This window comes from Lampetra fluviatilis, chromosome 37 (assembly GCF_964198595.1).
Source record: "Lampetra fluviatilis chromosome 37, kcLamFluv1.1, whole genome shotgun sequence".
Lineage (NCBI taxonomy): Eukaryota > Metazoa > Chordata > Hyperoartia > Petromyzontiformes > Petromyzontidae > Lampetra > Lampetra fluviatilis.
This window is the reverse complement of record NC_136311.1, coordinates 3053238-3067361: the sequence shown is the minus strand read 5'-3', so window position 1 is coordinate 3067361 and position 14124 is coordinate 3053238. Positions and strand designations below refer to the sequence as shown.

The following is a 14124-nucleotide window of genomic DNA, read 5'->3' as shown; positions in this document are numbered from 1 at the left end:
TCCCTGTGAGCGTACTCGCAACAACAACACTGGGCACCGCGAATGGACCAGACAGCAATTCACGTGGCATGATGGGCCACCCCTGCAGTGGACCAGACACACAGTCTCGGACTGAAAACTATTCAGGGCATGGCTCGCAAGATCGTACAACGGTATTATTGTTCAGACTGGGTTCGCATGTCATCCAAAGACATTAAACAGCCCCTAAATCGTAACCGACTACTTTGCCATTTTATTATCTAGTAACGATAGCGCAAAGTTAAATGTCAGAAAGGTAGCTGGGTCAGAGTGACATTAGGGTGCTGTTATGTTCTCTTCCCAAATTACAATGTTCCAGTGCTGACGGAGCGGCGATTGTCTTGAGGCACACAGCGGCTCTCATAATGGATTCAATTCTGGTTAGGCTCATTAGTGATTGACAGAGCAGCGTGACCTTGCAATCGCGCACACACACAACCACTCGGGATTACATTTTGCGAAGCAACTGAACCATAACCACCGGCATTTTGTGCTTCTATAAAACATAAACAAGGACTTGTTTACATTTCTAGAAAACCTCCCAATGCATTACATCACTGAAGCAGAATGCTTCTTAGATTAGGTGCCGTTTAATCCGATCATAGCTCATCTCTCCAGGCTGCTTACATTTCCCTACAGATTCTGGCTCAAAAGTCGAAATGATTTTCTGCTCAATTGAACGTTGAGGCCCGGCGCTTGTCATTTCTCTTCAAAAGCCTGAGGCAGGATATTCCACAATCCCATGGTGGGGACGAGTATATCCATAAGGCAACTGCTGTTTGACTTCCCCACATACATGGTACTAATTTCATCAACCCTAGGAGGTTGAACTCACAACCTTGCGATCGGGAGCCGCTCGCTCTACCGCTAAGCCACCAGGCTAGGTTTTCTGTCAGCAACAGCTGCTGGCAGCGATATTTGCTGACTCGCCCTTGCTTAAAACGGTCGCAGGCGTCACGGCGCACTGAAGGAAAATGCTTAGCCGTGACAGCCCACGGTTGAACTCGAAAGCTGCAGCCAATGCGGTTGAAGTAATCAAGAGTCACGTGGTGCCGAACACGACATTACGGCACGAGGGGAAACTTGTGGTTGGTACAATACGGTAACACACGTGACAACACGTGTGCATATGTGCGTGTGTGCAGAGACTGTATGAACGTATATATGTCGTCTACAAACTACGCAACTTTGCACGCGTTTGCTGTGTATCAGAATGCAATGCTCCTCCTCCGTTACGAACGACCAAAAGACACCCTGTCGGTGGCACACCCAGATTGACATTTCGGAGCGGGCAAATCTCGGAAGGGATAAATCACGGTCCAACTGTCTCGCGTGCACCTGCCATTGCTTGGAAGGGGACGGTCTGTTTTCTCTGTAGAGTTTTTATTACCGTAACTTTTAATATCCGCCTCCTATGTCGCATCCTACATCCGTGATCTTCCCATGCATCAGCACTTTCTGTATTGTCGTTTTGCACTGAAAGGACCCACAGCTCTTGCCAGTAAAGTCTGCAATCGCGACATTATTTACTTAGCGGGCATTGCTTTCCTGATGAGATTCAGAAGGTTTAAACTGGTTCATGGTTTTGTATGCTTAAACAAAAGCTGCTCGAAAACATGTCAGGAAGGCCAAGAGGTGGGCAAGCCTGACAAAAATTAAGCAAATTGCTTCATGTATAGAGGCAGACTTTGGTCTGTTTATTTTGCATAAATAAACCAGCGACACTTGACACGTGGTTCATTAGTGCTGGGATTTGCTGGGCTCATGGTGCTGGGATGTGGTCGCCACAGCGATTCATGGCGATGCACACAGGCCGTACCTTTCCTAGCAATTTCCATTTCTTCCTCGGTCCAGCGTGACGACTCCACAGGTTCCGCGTTGGCTCCCATTGCTGATCACACCAAAGGCATGTGCGCACACACGCACATGCACACAGCTTCATGTAGCAACACACAGATTCACATTGAAGCACAACTATTCGCACAGCTTCAATTCTCAACCACAACCACAGCACTGTAACGTACTGGAGAGTTGGGCAGCCATATATTGTTTCCCGGCACTCACCCGGCAGTGGCGTGGAGGAGGTGGAGGAGGTGGCGGTGGCAGGGGTGATGCCAATGCTGATGGTGGTAAGGGTGGTCGTGGCGGTGATGGTGGCGGTAGCAGTGCCGGTGGCTGCGGCGGTGGCGGCGGCTATGGTAGTTGGGATGGCGGCAACGGGCGAGGCACCGGCGGTAGTGGCAACGCCAGTGGTGGTGGCGGTGGCAGTAGCGGCAGTGGTACAGGTGGAGACGATTACGGGCTCCGGCAGGGGTGGCTGTGGTGTGGGCGGGGGGTCCTCGGGGGTGGCGCTTGCTGCTGTGTTGGCGGCCGCCGCCGCCGCCGCGGCTGCCGCAGCCTCGTTGGCCATGGACCTCGTGATGCGCCCTTTCCGACGCGACAGGCTGCCCGCCGTCCTTCGGCCCTTGCCGGCCGACGGGCCCTTCTCATCGCCTTCTTCGCCCGAGGAGTCTCCCTTTTCCTTCTCCTTCTCCCTGAACACGTTGACACACGGGGCAGCCGCTCAGTACGGGCAGCGTACGGATAGCCCGGCATGGATTGCGAGCGAGGGATCTCACGTATTCCGCTACGGGACACCAAGGGTAAAAATCCCTCCTGACGCAGCTGCGCACATTGACATGAACATCATGAACCTATAAAGCGAGCGATGACAGCCAACCGAGGAATGTTGGCCAAAATGAAGCTTGCCGATCTTTAAATACACGCAGCTCTCTTTTTAGCTGCGCAGAAACCATATTTATTGTAGAGCTACAGACCGGAGGGCGGCGCTTATATATACGACCAAAGCACAGGCCCACGTGCAGCTAACAGTGCGTTTTGTTTTCTCCTCCCTATTCTCTTTCTCTCCCCCTGGGGATTCAACTCGGCTGGGACAGCGCGGCCGCGTGCTCGTTCTAACTGGACACGTCGCCATGAACGGGCTAAATATAAACTAGTCCATCACGGCGACACCACGGTCAGATAGAGTTCACCTGGATGAGTCGTCTTCCTTCTCTCGGCTCTCCTCGCGCTCCTCACGCTCCTCCACCTTCTCTGGCTTTTCCTCCTCCTTCTCCCTCTCCTTCTCCCGTTCCCTGTCTTCCTTCTTTTCTTCCTTCTTTTCTTTTTCATCCTTCTCTTCCGTCACGGGTCGCGTTATCGCCTGCTGGAAGGGAAAAGGAAAATGTGAGAAACCAAATCATGGGAGCGTGAAGCTGACAAAGCGCGGCACTTTAGTTTCGATTCAATTCGCGGTGCCCGAGGCTCGGCGATGCGGAGTCACGGTCCTCGACCATTAACGTGCAATGGCCAATGGTGTCCCCACTCGTGCGTGAGTGCGTGCGTACGAGTGGCAGCCGGCCTGGACTGCACAGTCCCGCGTGCGAGACATATGTGGGCGGGCTGCAGCGCCGCTCCCCACAGTCCCCCCCTCCCACCTTCCCTCCACTGGCGGCGTGAGGCAACTTCACGAAACGGCACAAGATTCAGGCATACAGGGAAAGTGACGTCACATCACCGGGGCAGCAATACTGCCGCTGCTGCTGCTGCATCTGTCGGTGCCAGTTACCAGTGCCGGTGGCATTTTGGAGAAGGGCCGCTGTCTGGTTTTGCTGTGCTCCCCCCCCACCCCCCCAATGGAGCCAAGTTGCACGGTCCTTGTGACCGTCACATCTGGGCCGGGGGCCAACACTGCGAGGCCCGTGTATACTTTGTGCACGCAGGCAGCACGGCGTGCGCTGGGAGAGGCAAGCGGAACGGCTCCGGATTGGCGAGAGGGCGGTGTACTCCTCTCTCTCTCTCTGCGCCACGTCCTTTCTCAAAGATGTCGGTGATCATGGCCTTCCTTCCGTTTAAATCTGTCCATGATATTTACTCAAGAACTTTGTATGAGATTCTCTAAGTTGTAACCGATTGTTCACATTGCTTATGTAACCTAATTGGCGGAGTTCCCTGGCTTCTTGTGGTATCTAGCATGCTTCCCAGTCAAAACATTGATATTCTGAGTCAGTATGGATGACACTAAGTTACCCAGTTACTGATTGTGTTTCACTCCGTTAAATAAAAAATAATTCCCCATCCTTTATTTTTGTTCATAAAATAATGCAGACACGTTTTCGACCGGTTGCCTATTTCTGTAACAAGTAAAGCATGTACCGGCTGTTCGTATCACAACCTATGTCACCATGACTTTGACGTATAACAACTGTACCGTCGCGGGACGCCCGTGAAATAGAACCTTGCAACTCATTGGGCTCTTTCTGCTGAAATACATTAAATCTAATTCTGTTAGACTCTCCATGCGAATGGAAGAACTGGAAGAATGTACGCTTTCCCAGTTATTTCGTTGAATCTCCTAGGCATCAGTCTAAGAACCCTATGTTTGATGCCCTCTATTTCCTCACGATGCGCATTTAGCATTATTTCATTAATTGTTATAAAAACATTTAAAACGATTTCCTTATAGCGCGTTCGGACGAACTTGTGTTGCTTCTCTCAGCTCCCGCACAAGGAGCAAGATTTCTGCCATCCATTTTGTTCCACCTTTCATCCCCTACTCTGAAAACGGTTTCATTTATGGCCTCAACCAACTTTTTTTTACCGTTTATATTTTGTGCGCACAATTTCTGTATTGTGAAGAACACTAAAATTCGATGTTTTACAGCCGCTACAGCCTTTTGCTGAATTTTTCCATCAGTTGTAACGAGTGACCCTGAATTGTATGGCTTCCTATTCGTTTCTTTAACTTGATTAATTTCACTCTCATCTTACCATCTTACTAAGGGAATATGGTCGCTCCCACAATCCGCATCAGGATGATAATATACCTTTTTACTGATTAATCGCATTCCGAAAACGTCTATTGATAGCCATGAATCAATCTGGTGCCAACTATGGTCACCTGGGCTCTTCACAATCTTTTGGGATGATCTCGTCACTAAACGTGCCCATTTACCGTGAACTCTTCTATGCAATGTTCTCTTTCACTCCTCGTTAATAATCCATGTGGTCCAATAACATCATCTACCTTTACTCTCACCAACTTTCCATTAAAGTCTTCTTTCATCATTCATATCATCCAAAATGTACAACCTTCTTTAGCCTCATCGATCTCCTCATATTATACTTGAATGATGGAGATGTTAAATGGCTCGTAAAACTATTTCATAAGCAATACTTTGAGACATTGCAGAATATTGGGTCCAACAGGGAACTTGCTGCCTGTATGTCTATCAGCAGTCCTACTCCTGTCACATGTGCACACCTCCTTCTGAATAAATTCATAACTGCCAATCATTTGGAAAATATCCACGACCTTTCCACCTAACTTCACTCCGTCCTAAAACATTTTAACCGAGTCTTTTCATTTCTTGCTTTACAATTTCAAGTTTTCCCGGTTGGCACAAAGTCTGAACGTTTCAAGTTGCTACACTTATGTTTACTTTTGTTAAGGAGAGTCGCGTGGTAACGGGCGAGCGTCACCTGCTGCCCCTGACAGCCTCTACCGGGCAAGCTGTGGCCGCCGCTCACTGTGAAACCTCATCTAGGCCGTGGTAGACATGAACACTTCTATTTCTAGCCATGACATCCTTGGCAAACGCAGCAACGGTTTGCCATTGCCTTCTCCTGGTTAATTTGTGGTTTACTCTGTAGCATATGGGTCACAACCTATCCCACAAGGCCACAGCGGGGGAGAATTTACGAATTGCCCTCAGTGTCGATTTCGCCTTAAAGTTGCCACCATAACCACGTGGTTTGGGTAGGCGGCGACTGTCGACAATCACCGAGTCAACACGATACTGCAGGCACTGTGCTGGCCACACTGGGCACACAATCGTCCTCCATAGGTGGCATAATAACTTTATGTTGCCATAGCGTGAACACTATTCTTCATAAATTTGGCCCTAGTATCAGGAAATCCGGCCGGGTGGCTCAGCGGTTGAGCGAGTTTGCGATTTCAAATCCTGCTTGAGGGTCGACTCAGCACATCTGGAGTCGATAATATAAGGACCACGTCTGTGCATAAGTCAAGTGTGGTTGTCCGAAAGACTCGATCCACCCATAGGAATATGGAATTTCCACCACTGGCTCAAATAATGTAAACAGGAGAGGAGCACCATCCCCTGGCAATTGAGCAGAAAATCACAGTGATTTGATGATTAAGTAACAACATTTGAATCTTTAAAAAAACATGGGCAAAAAATTCGGCAACGACAAACCACAACAACACTTGTGCTGTTTGAACAACACATATTTAACGGGAGACATCAGGGAAAAAGATGTAATGTTTGCGAGCCTATGCGCTGCTCACCAAAGCAATGCAGTAAATCCTAAGCAGACGGACCTTTGACTCAACATACGTTTAACTCTCACAAGTGAACGACGTGTGCCGAGTACATATTTACCGCACATCAGTGCTACAAACCTCAGTAAATGTACAGCGCTGCTGTCAGACTCCACTTCTTCAGGCATCCACGTAAGCTGGCGCAGACGTAAACATCGAACTCCCCCTTTGCGGTGGAAACGGCCGGCGACGCTCAACGCAAAACCGTCGTCTTGTTTTGAACCGTGCGGGAGCAGCCCCTTAGAGAGCTCCTTCAGACGGAGAATCCCGACGGCGAGAAATCCTATCGGGGTCCCATCCCATCCCCTCCACCGCCGTCAGCGAGAGAGAGAAGCACACGCGGCACGCGCGGCCCCGTAATCCCGCTCGGCGAGAGCGCCGGCACGTGGCACCGCCGAGCCCCGCCCACGCGCTCGCACAGTTGCCTCCCACACGGATCCCCGCTACAGCAGCCATTACACTGCCCCCCCCCCACTACGCCCCCATCTCCATGATATCCAGCACTGCCATCTTGACTCATAAAGCACATTGGACGTCGGGCAAATCCGAGAGCCACGCAGACAAATCCACCGCCGGCAATTGCCGAGACGCAACTTGACTCGCCGCAGAGCCAACGCGACGCTCTCTCCCTTGGCCGTGATGTGGCTGGGAACAAGCGGCTCTGCTTCAAACAGCCTTCGCCTGAGAAACTTGGCTGCACACGCCCTACTGTACAGCCGCTGCACAACATTGCGCCCCTCTGTGTTACGCGGGAGATTCCCCTCGCTAACGTACCCACGAGCTTCCACACAGAGGCCTCTGAAAGTTTGAGGCGCTGGCAGACTTTGCCCGGCAGGATTTGGCCCGACGGGCACGGGAACGCAGCGCATCCAGGCGACCTCCTGTGACCCCGGCTCGGATTACGATGAGAGACCGGCCGGCATTTGACGATGCGGCGAGACTACCGCACATCTAAAACTTGTGACCGTGTCCCACGGCACAATGCCCATCGCCCAAGACCCAATCACAGGATCCACATCCCGCAGGAGGGGTTGCCATAAAACTCTGACGACCGACAGGATTCAACCCAAACCTACAGTAACCCCTGCGTTGGGGGTGGGGGGAAGGTAAAAAAGTGCAATATCCACAAATTCTGCCTGAATATGTTTTAGTTGGGAGTTCGGTAAAATTACAGGAAATGTGACCAAGGCAACAGGATGACCCAGCTGTAACGGGGTGTTCTGAGGTTTTCTTGGCCCAAGCAGAGGCGACACAACTACAAGTCGGCGCTTCACAGCACCGTGAAACGCACACTGAAGCACACATACAAGCGCAGGACATGTTTATCGACACTTCTACATTATTTAATAACCCAAAAGCAACTGACACGTGTTTATTTGAAGGTACATTCCACTAACTAGGTCCACCGCGCACCATGCGTCCTGTTTACGTGCCACTGCATACGTGCCCAACGCCAAAAAATCCGGGCGCAAAGCCACAGCACAGAAAGCCCCACGAATACAACGCCGCCACCAACTAAAACTCATTCGCTGTAGCCGCCATAACGAAACAATCCGTTCATGTCTCGAGCACTCGAGGGCGCATCACGCAAAACCTGCAGTCAACGATCCCTCGTAGCCCAAGGAGCAGAGATGCCGAGCCTGACAGGAGTCGACTCATGGCGCTGGGCTGTGCCAGGCGGACGGACACTTCGGGGAGACTGCACCGCACGCATCCTTGTGTGTACCCGCACGGCCTCGCCGCTGTTACCGCCCTCTACACCCGGACCGGCAAATATCGGCGAGCACCCCGGGCCAGGCCGGGGCATGCACACACACTTCTTACATCAAAGAGATGAACGTGCTCGAGTAGAAACAATATCGGATATCAAATGGAAACTGTAGCAGTCATCGCATTCCGATGACTGCTACAGTTTCTACAAACAGTCCAGGCTGCGTCTGCAGTCACTCACCGTAACATACGCTTTCCCGACAGCAACCCCCTTGCACTGCATAGCAAGCGCTGCGGTTTATTACGGCTATCCCGACGGCTTCCCGCACACTGGCTCCGCACGCGCAGTCGGCGCCGCAAGATCTGCTGTAAACTTCACTCCCCGCGCTGGCCGTGAGCCAAACGAGCCGTCAGCAAACATGTGGCCAACTGGATCATGTGCCTGCGCCGCGCGCGGCCTGCAGTGACCCCGCCTGGCGCACACGGCTCTCAGCCGCTCACCCGCGCCGCAGCAAACCCCCCTCCTCGCCCCGCAAGCTTCCACTGCCACAAATTCCTGACAATTACATCCTCCGCAGGCCTCCCCCTTTGGTTTGTCTCGCTCGCAGTCGGACCGCCGAACCGAGCGGAGCCGTTCGTCTCGTTTCCCTCTGCGATATTCACCACCTCGGATTGCCGGTTGCTATGATAGTCCCCCAATGTCTCACACAGCGTCAAATGCACGCGCCTAATACTTGTAAGCTCTTATGTTTGCATGCACGTGCTTACGACTACAAAATTCCGTAAACAAGGCTCCAGAGGATTCAGTGTTCCCACTGAGGATATGTTTCCTGCCCCCAGGCAGCAAACAACAATGCACTGCAGCTCGCACTCCACAACTCAAGTAGCCCCGCATCTCCGTTAACCACGCTCGCCCACGCCGAGTCACCCCATTGCCTGCACTCGCGAACCTCACCAACACCACACCGAGTTGTCCTTTTACACGAATTTGCGAACCACCCCCCGCCCGTTCCTCCCCTGCGTCACGCCAAGGCACTCAATCACACGAACTCGTTGCCCTCCTTCAGTTCTGCTGAAAACCCTTCCCTCAAAGTTAGTAAGCACATCATACACCGTTTCCCGAAGTGCGTCAGTAGTGTCAAGTTGAGACATTTGCATGAATGTATTTGGCAAGCCACAGGGTATTATGTTATATAGCAAAGCGTTCAACAGACACACACACACGTGTCAAGGTGCATGCGGGACCGGCATGATGGTATGCAGGCGTGTGTCACTGGTGGTTGACGGTGGTGAGCAGCTGTTTGAAATGAATGCTTGTGTTTAAATTGAAGCCTTTTACTAACATCGTCACAGGCCTTGGTTCCTGCCATGCTGCACAGTCGACCTGCACAGGCAAAGCCATGGCACAAGCGCAGAGCCAGCGATGCTCGCTGGGCACAGCAAATTAACAAGTTACACTAATTTATACTTGCAATCGCAGTCACCACAAATGCAACACATCTGCTCCATTATAACAGCAATTAAAGGTGTAGCTGCGATTAGCTGATTTGTCAAAATTGCAGGCCATAAACGTGATGCAAGATTTAATCATTTCTATTAGCAGTGTTGTGAATGTAGTGGCCACGAGTGGCTGCAGGGTGCAAATGAAACCATAACAATCAACATGTTCGAATCGATAAACATCGATTCTTACATGCACGAATCGATAAAGGCGAGGTGAGCTTATGAATGTCATCTATGAACCGATGCATCGATCCACCTCCAATATTGATTATGCACATTAGTGTGTCACTTAAAAAAACAGAGCACAATGTGGAATACAACCCACACCAGCAATTAATTTCACCACCCTCTGGCCCCGGTAGGGTAAAACGCGCGCCAATAGGCGGCATCGCGTTACTATACGCCGCCTTGTCAGTGTGACTAGATTTGGAAAACCTAGCTGCAATCACACCCACATCATTGTCCACGGAGGAGTAGTTTCCAGAGCGCCACTGTCTGTCAGCTTGTGAATTCTGATGGAGAGATTCAAATGGCAGAATTACGCTGCACAACAATAGCCACCACCACAATTGCTTCCACAGCACAAAGCGCGCGCGCAAATGCCACACGTCACACAACGCGACTCGGTGTCGCGCAGGCGCCGCGTCGATGTAGGTGGTGACATTCTGCACGCGGGGGGGGGGGGGGGGCATTTGTTCCACCGCTCTTCTCTCTTCTCTCTCCCGCACTGCACCAATCGTGTGCAGGAAAAGATGTCGCAGAAATTCAAATGGCAGGATTGAACATGCCCTATTCTCTATCCCGTCACCAGTCTTGCTAATCAGCCATCTCCCCCCCCTGCCCAAGCCCACTTACTATTCTTACTAATCAATACAAGGACTTTAATTTGAACAAGTTCTTGAATCCATGTGTTCCTCTGTTTCTCGCTATCAGTGCCCATGTCTCTTGGCATGTTAAACGGCAGGGCAGGTAATGTACATTGATAATAAAAAAAACATTTGACTATTGGCACACTGCTCACTTGCTTTCATTTTTAAATAAAATTTTACAAAAGCACTTAATTCCCCTCTTGTATGTTGTTTTCTTCATTTAATCTCAGTATAATTTATCCATCTTAACAGTTTGACGAATGGCTATACATTTCCATTCATTACTTGGTTTGTGAGTGCTCAGATGACTGCATCCATTTATGCTGAATTAAATGCCTTTTCAAGGTCTAGAAAAACCAGGTATAATAGTAGCCTCGCTGAGACTCAAGCCTCTTTCCAGAGGGTTCTGCATTGGGAAATTAGACCAATTTCAAGAGTACATGGATAACGCTTAGAGCTCTACACAGTTAAGATTCAATAATCTACGTGCTGTAACGCTAACACATCTTCTCCTGGCCACCTTGCAGCCAAACGGAATGATGGGTTTTGTTTTGTAATCGGTGACCAGGCTGCCACCGTCCACTCACTAAACTTGGGAACCAGATTTCATCCTGGGTAGCTGAAGCTCGGATTGGAACCGGGGCCCGCGGAGGCTGCAGTGCTCAGATCTGGCACGATCTGGCATGATCCGGCACGATCTGGCATGATCTGGCATGATCCGGCATGATTTGCCCGAGCCGCATGGCCACCTGCTGGGCTAGCAAAGCAACTGCATTCACGAGCCACTCCCTGGGGACAGTGGTTTTGGACCCTCACCGAGTTGGAGGGGAGGCAGAGATTGCCATAACCCCGCAAGTATAACAAGCCCCCGGCTTTTCCACCTCCAAAAGCCCGTGTATCGTGCGTGCCACCCAGCCGCCGCTCACCGTGCCCTTGCCCTTGCGCCGACAGTTGCTTCTCCGCACAAGGTTCTTGTAGTTGATGTTCTTCTTAGACAGGTAGTAGAAAAGTACGCAGTCCGAGACGCTCTGAGAGGGGACGGCAGGCGCGCTCGTCACTCACAAGCAACCGGTGACAGTAAACTAGGCAGGCTCTACCGCTGCACTACATGCACTAAGCGTCGATAATAAGGCAACGTAAACACCGGCCAGGCCACGTTCTCAGCTCATTTGAGTTGGTGGTCACGTGACATGCATGCAGGGCAGCATAGATGTCATGTCTTCCTCCGGTTTGCGGGCACATCTGTGTGATGTTGTGACTGCTATTTCAATAACCGATCTGCTTACCTTTCTATCCAGGTACGAGGCTATGAGGGCAAAATTCTTCGGATGCTGAATGAACCTATATTCGGAAAGAAAAAACGAGACGAAAAAAATCAACATTACCCAGCAAAGCATGTAACCTCAATCGAAGGTTATGACTCATTGTCGCCATGGTGCCAAGGTGCCAGAAGCGAGGGGCACTTGCTTCTCTTTGAAGAGCTCTTTCTCATGGTCGGACCACACGTTGAGGAGCTGCCGGTCGCGGTACAGCTTCACGGGGTCCTCAATGAGGCCGTTATGGTTGATGAACTTGACACGCCGCTGCTCCGTGTCGTACAGCATGGGAGGGATCACCGCCAGCTGGCGCATCTGCTTCTCGTTGTTCTAGACGAGCACGCACGCCGGACACGCGCACCGTCGCTTACTAAGCGCTGTTCACCAAGACACGTGCTAACTACTACGACACATGCCGGCCCCCCAATAGCGACGTGTTACGATTATAATAAGTCACTATTTGAACACCTTTGTCTATTTTTACTGGATCAATTGCAGTCCCCAAAAATTGCAATTTCCTTTCATGATGACCAATGCAGCCAGCAGTCTCACCTGTCCTGCATGGTCAAGATTCACAACCTGTGTGTGCATTTGCTCATTCTCCTCTGCTGCCTCCGCAGTCAGGAAGTCCCTTGCCACATGTGCTGTCAACTTCCCACCCCGGTTCAGTCCAAGCTGAAGACCTTCCTTGTTTCCTATGACTGCCTCTCTCTGTAAGATGGAAATGCCCCCTATCTACTGCCCAGTGTCTGGAGAAACGGTCCAATAGGACACCAAAAAACTGCATTCCATCGGTCTGCTCGGTGTTGCACTATCGCACACTGGGGGCTTGCTTCGAATGTTCGCTCATGAGGTTGTGGGTGGGTCTGCTTTGAGAAGCAAACATTTCACGGAATGTGGACTGTTGTTTCCGTGGTCGAGATTAAATCCCGGAGGTTCCTTAAGCGTCAGTGTTTCTGGATATCGGTGTTCACTCAATTCCGTCGCCAATTCTCTGAGGTCATGCACGGTGCTGTGTGCGACTCGCCAGTTTGTGTCCCCTGTGTGCGTGCGTGCATGTTGAGCGCAGCGCGACAGGATGGTTACCTCTTGCTCTGACAGCCCGTCTATAATCTCGGCCATCTCGTGCTCACTCCGGGCCACCGTCGCAGGCAAACCCGAACCCCTCTGGCCGACCCTGTGCAGAATCCCACGCACACCACCGGCACGGCTCGTCACGCGCCCGCCACGCCGACAACTTCCAACGCATTCCCTTTCTCGTGCCAGCGCTCAGAACAATAGCATGTGCTGCAAACAATATCTTTCAACACACCCCGAAAATAAAGAATGCAACAAATGTGTTTCTGCGAGTATGCATGCGTGTGTACGTGCACATACGTACGTAACGTAACAGCGTGTGAACGTGTGTGTGTGGCTCCGCTGCGCTGCCCCTGACCTCTGGAAGCGCTCCTGCTGCTCGCGCTGTTTGCGGATCTCGGGGAACTGCTTCTCGTAATACTCGCGCGTCTTCGCCTCCTTGGCACGCCGCCGCGGGTTATTCTCGATGCGTTCCACCTTCTTCTCCCAGTCCTCCATAAGCTCGTCGTATCTCTTGCACAGCTCCTGCTCCTGAGGGCGCGCATTGCGCACACACACCGCGGCCCGCGGCCCAGCGGTCGCTCCCGGTTTAGCGCATTGGATGCAGGTACCGATGACCCCGGGGCCACGGCCAGTGACCTCTAAACAAGCTAAGTTTCTGCGACCACCGGGAAAGCGAACCGGCCAAGTGTGATCGGCCGAGGTTCCCACCAGAGCCTTACCGGGCCAAACCAGCACCAACCGGGCCGCGCGGCTCCCTTAGCAAGGGCAGCCTTGCGCTTTCATCCAGGGCACTCTAGGAACCAGCGGTGTCTCCGGCGGGTCAATGTGAAAGAGAGACGCGTGGTCAATGGCGTTTCTCACTTAGGTCACCAATTTTGTAAAAAAAAAAAACAGCAGGAAATAGTAATGTTTGTTTTAGCTTGGGACAGTAAACCTAACCCAGGCATACATTACTTAAACCTTGTTAAAAGAAACGGACCATTTCCCTTTAACTGGAGGGGAGGGGGTAGGGAGACTGGAGGAGGCGCCACACAGGTATGAAAGCATCAAGACAAGAATATAATTGAGCAGGGCCATTCAAACAATGCTCCAGCAATGCTCAGGTGCGAGGCAGACAGGCCACAGCATAGGTTTAGTTGAGGGCCACGCGCAGCCCCCAACTCAAACCGACAGCGAAGGTGTAAGATACGCCGACACACGGGGTACACGCGTGACATCGTGGTGTCCGACAATCACGAGAATCCGT

General features: G+C 51.5%; 1 protein-coding gene across 1 annotated transcript in view; it reads right to left on the bottom strand.

The window, feature by feature from the left end:
* LOC144945231 (nuclear receptor corepressor 1-like) overlaps window positions 1–14124 on the bottom strand; it is a 66256-nt gene that overhangs the window by 25495 nt on the left and 26637 nt on the right. The window contains 10 exon segments of the mRNA XM_078873589.1: window positions 1838–1909; window positions 2083–2552; window positions 3051–3223; window positions 9454–9540; window positions 10069–10125; window positions 11409–11510; window positions 11769–11823; window positions 11950–12128; window positions 12885–12975; window positions 13180–13406. Coding sequence (XP_078729715.1) covers window positions 1838–1909; window positions 2083–2552; window positions 3051–3223; window positions 9454–9540; window positions 10069–10125; window positions 11409–11510; window positions 11769–11823; window positions 11950–12128; window positions 12885–12975; window positions 13180–13406 — 1513 coding nt within the window.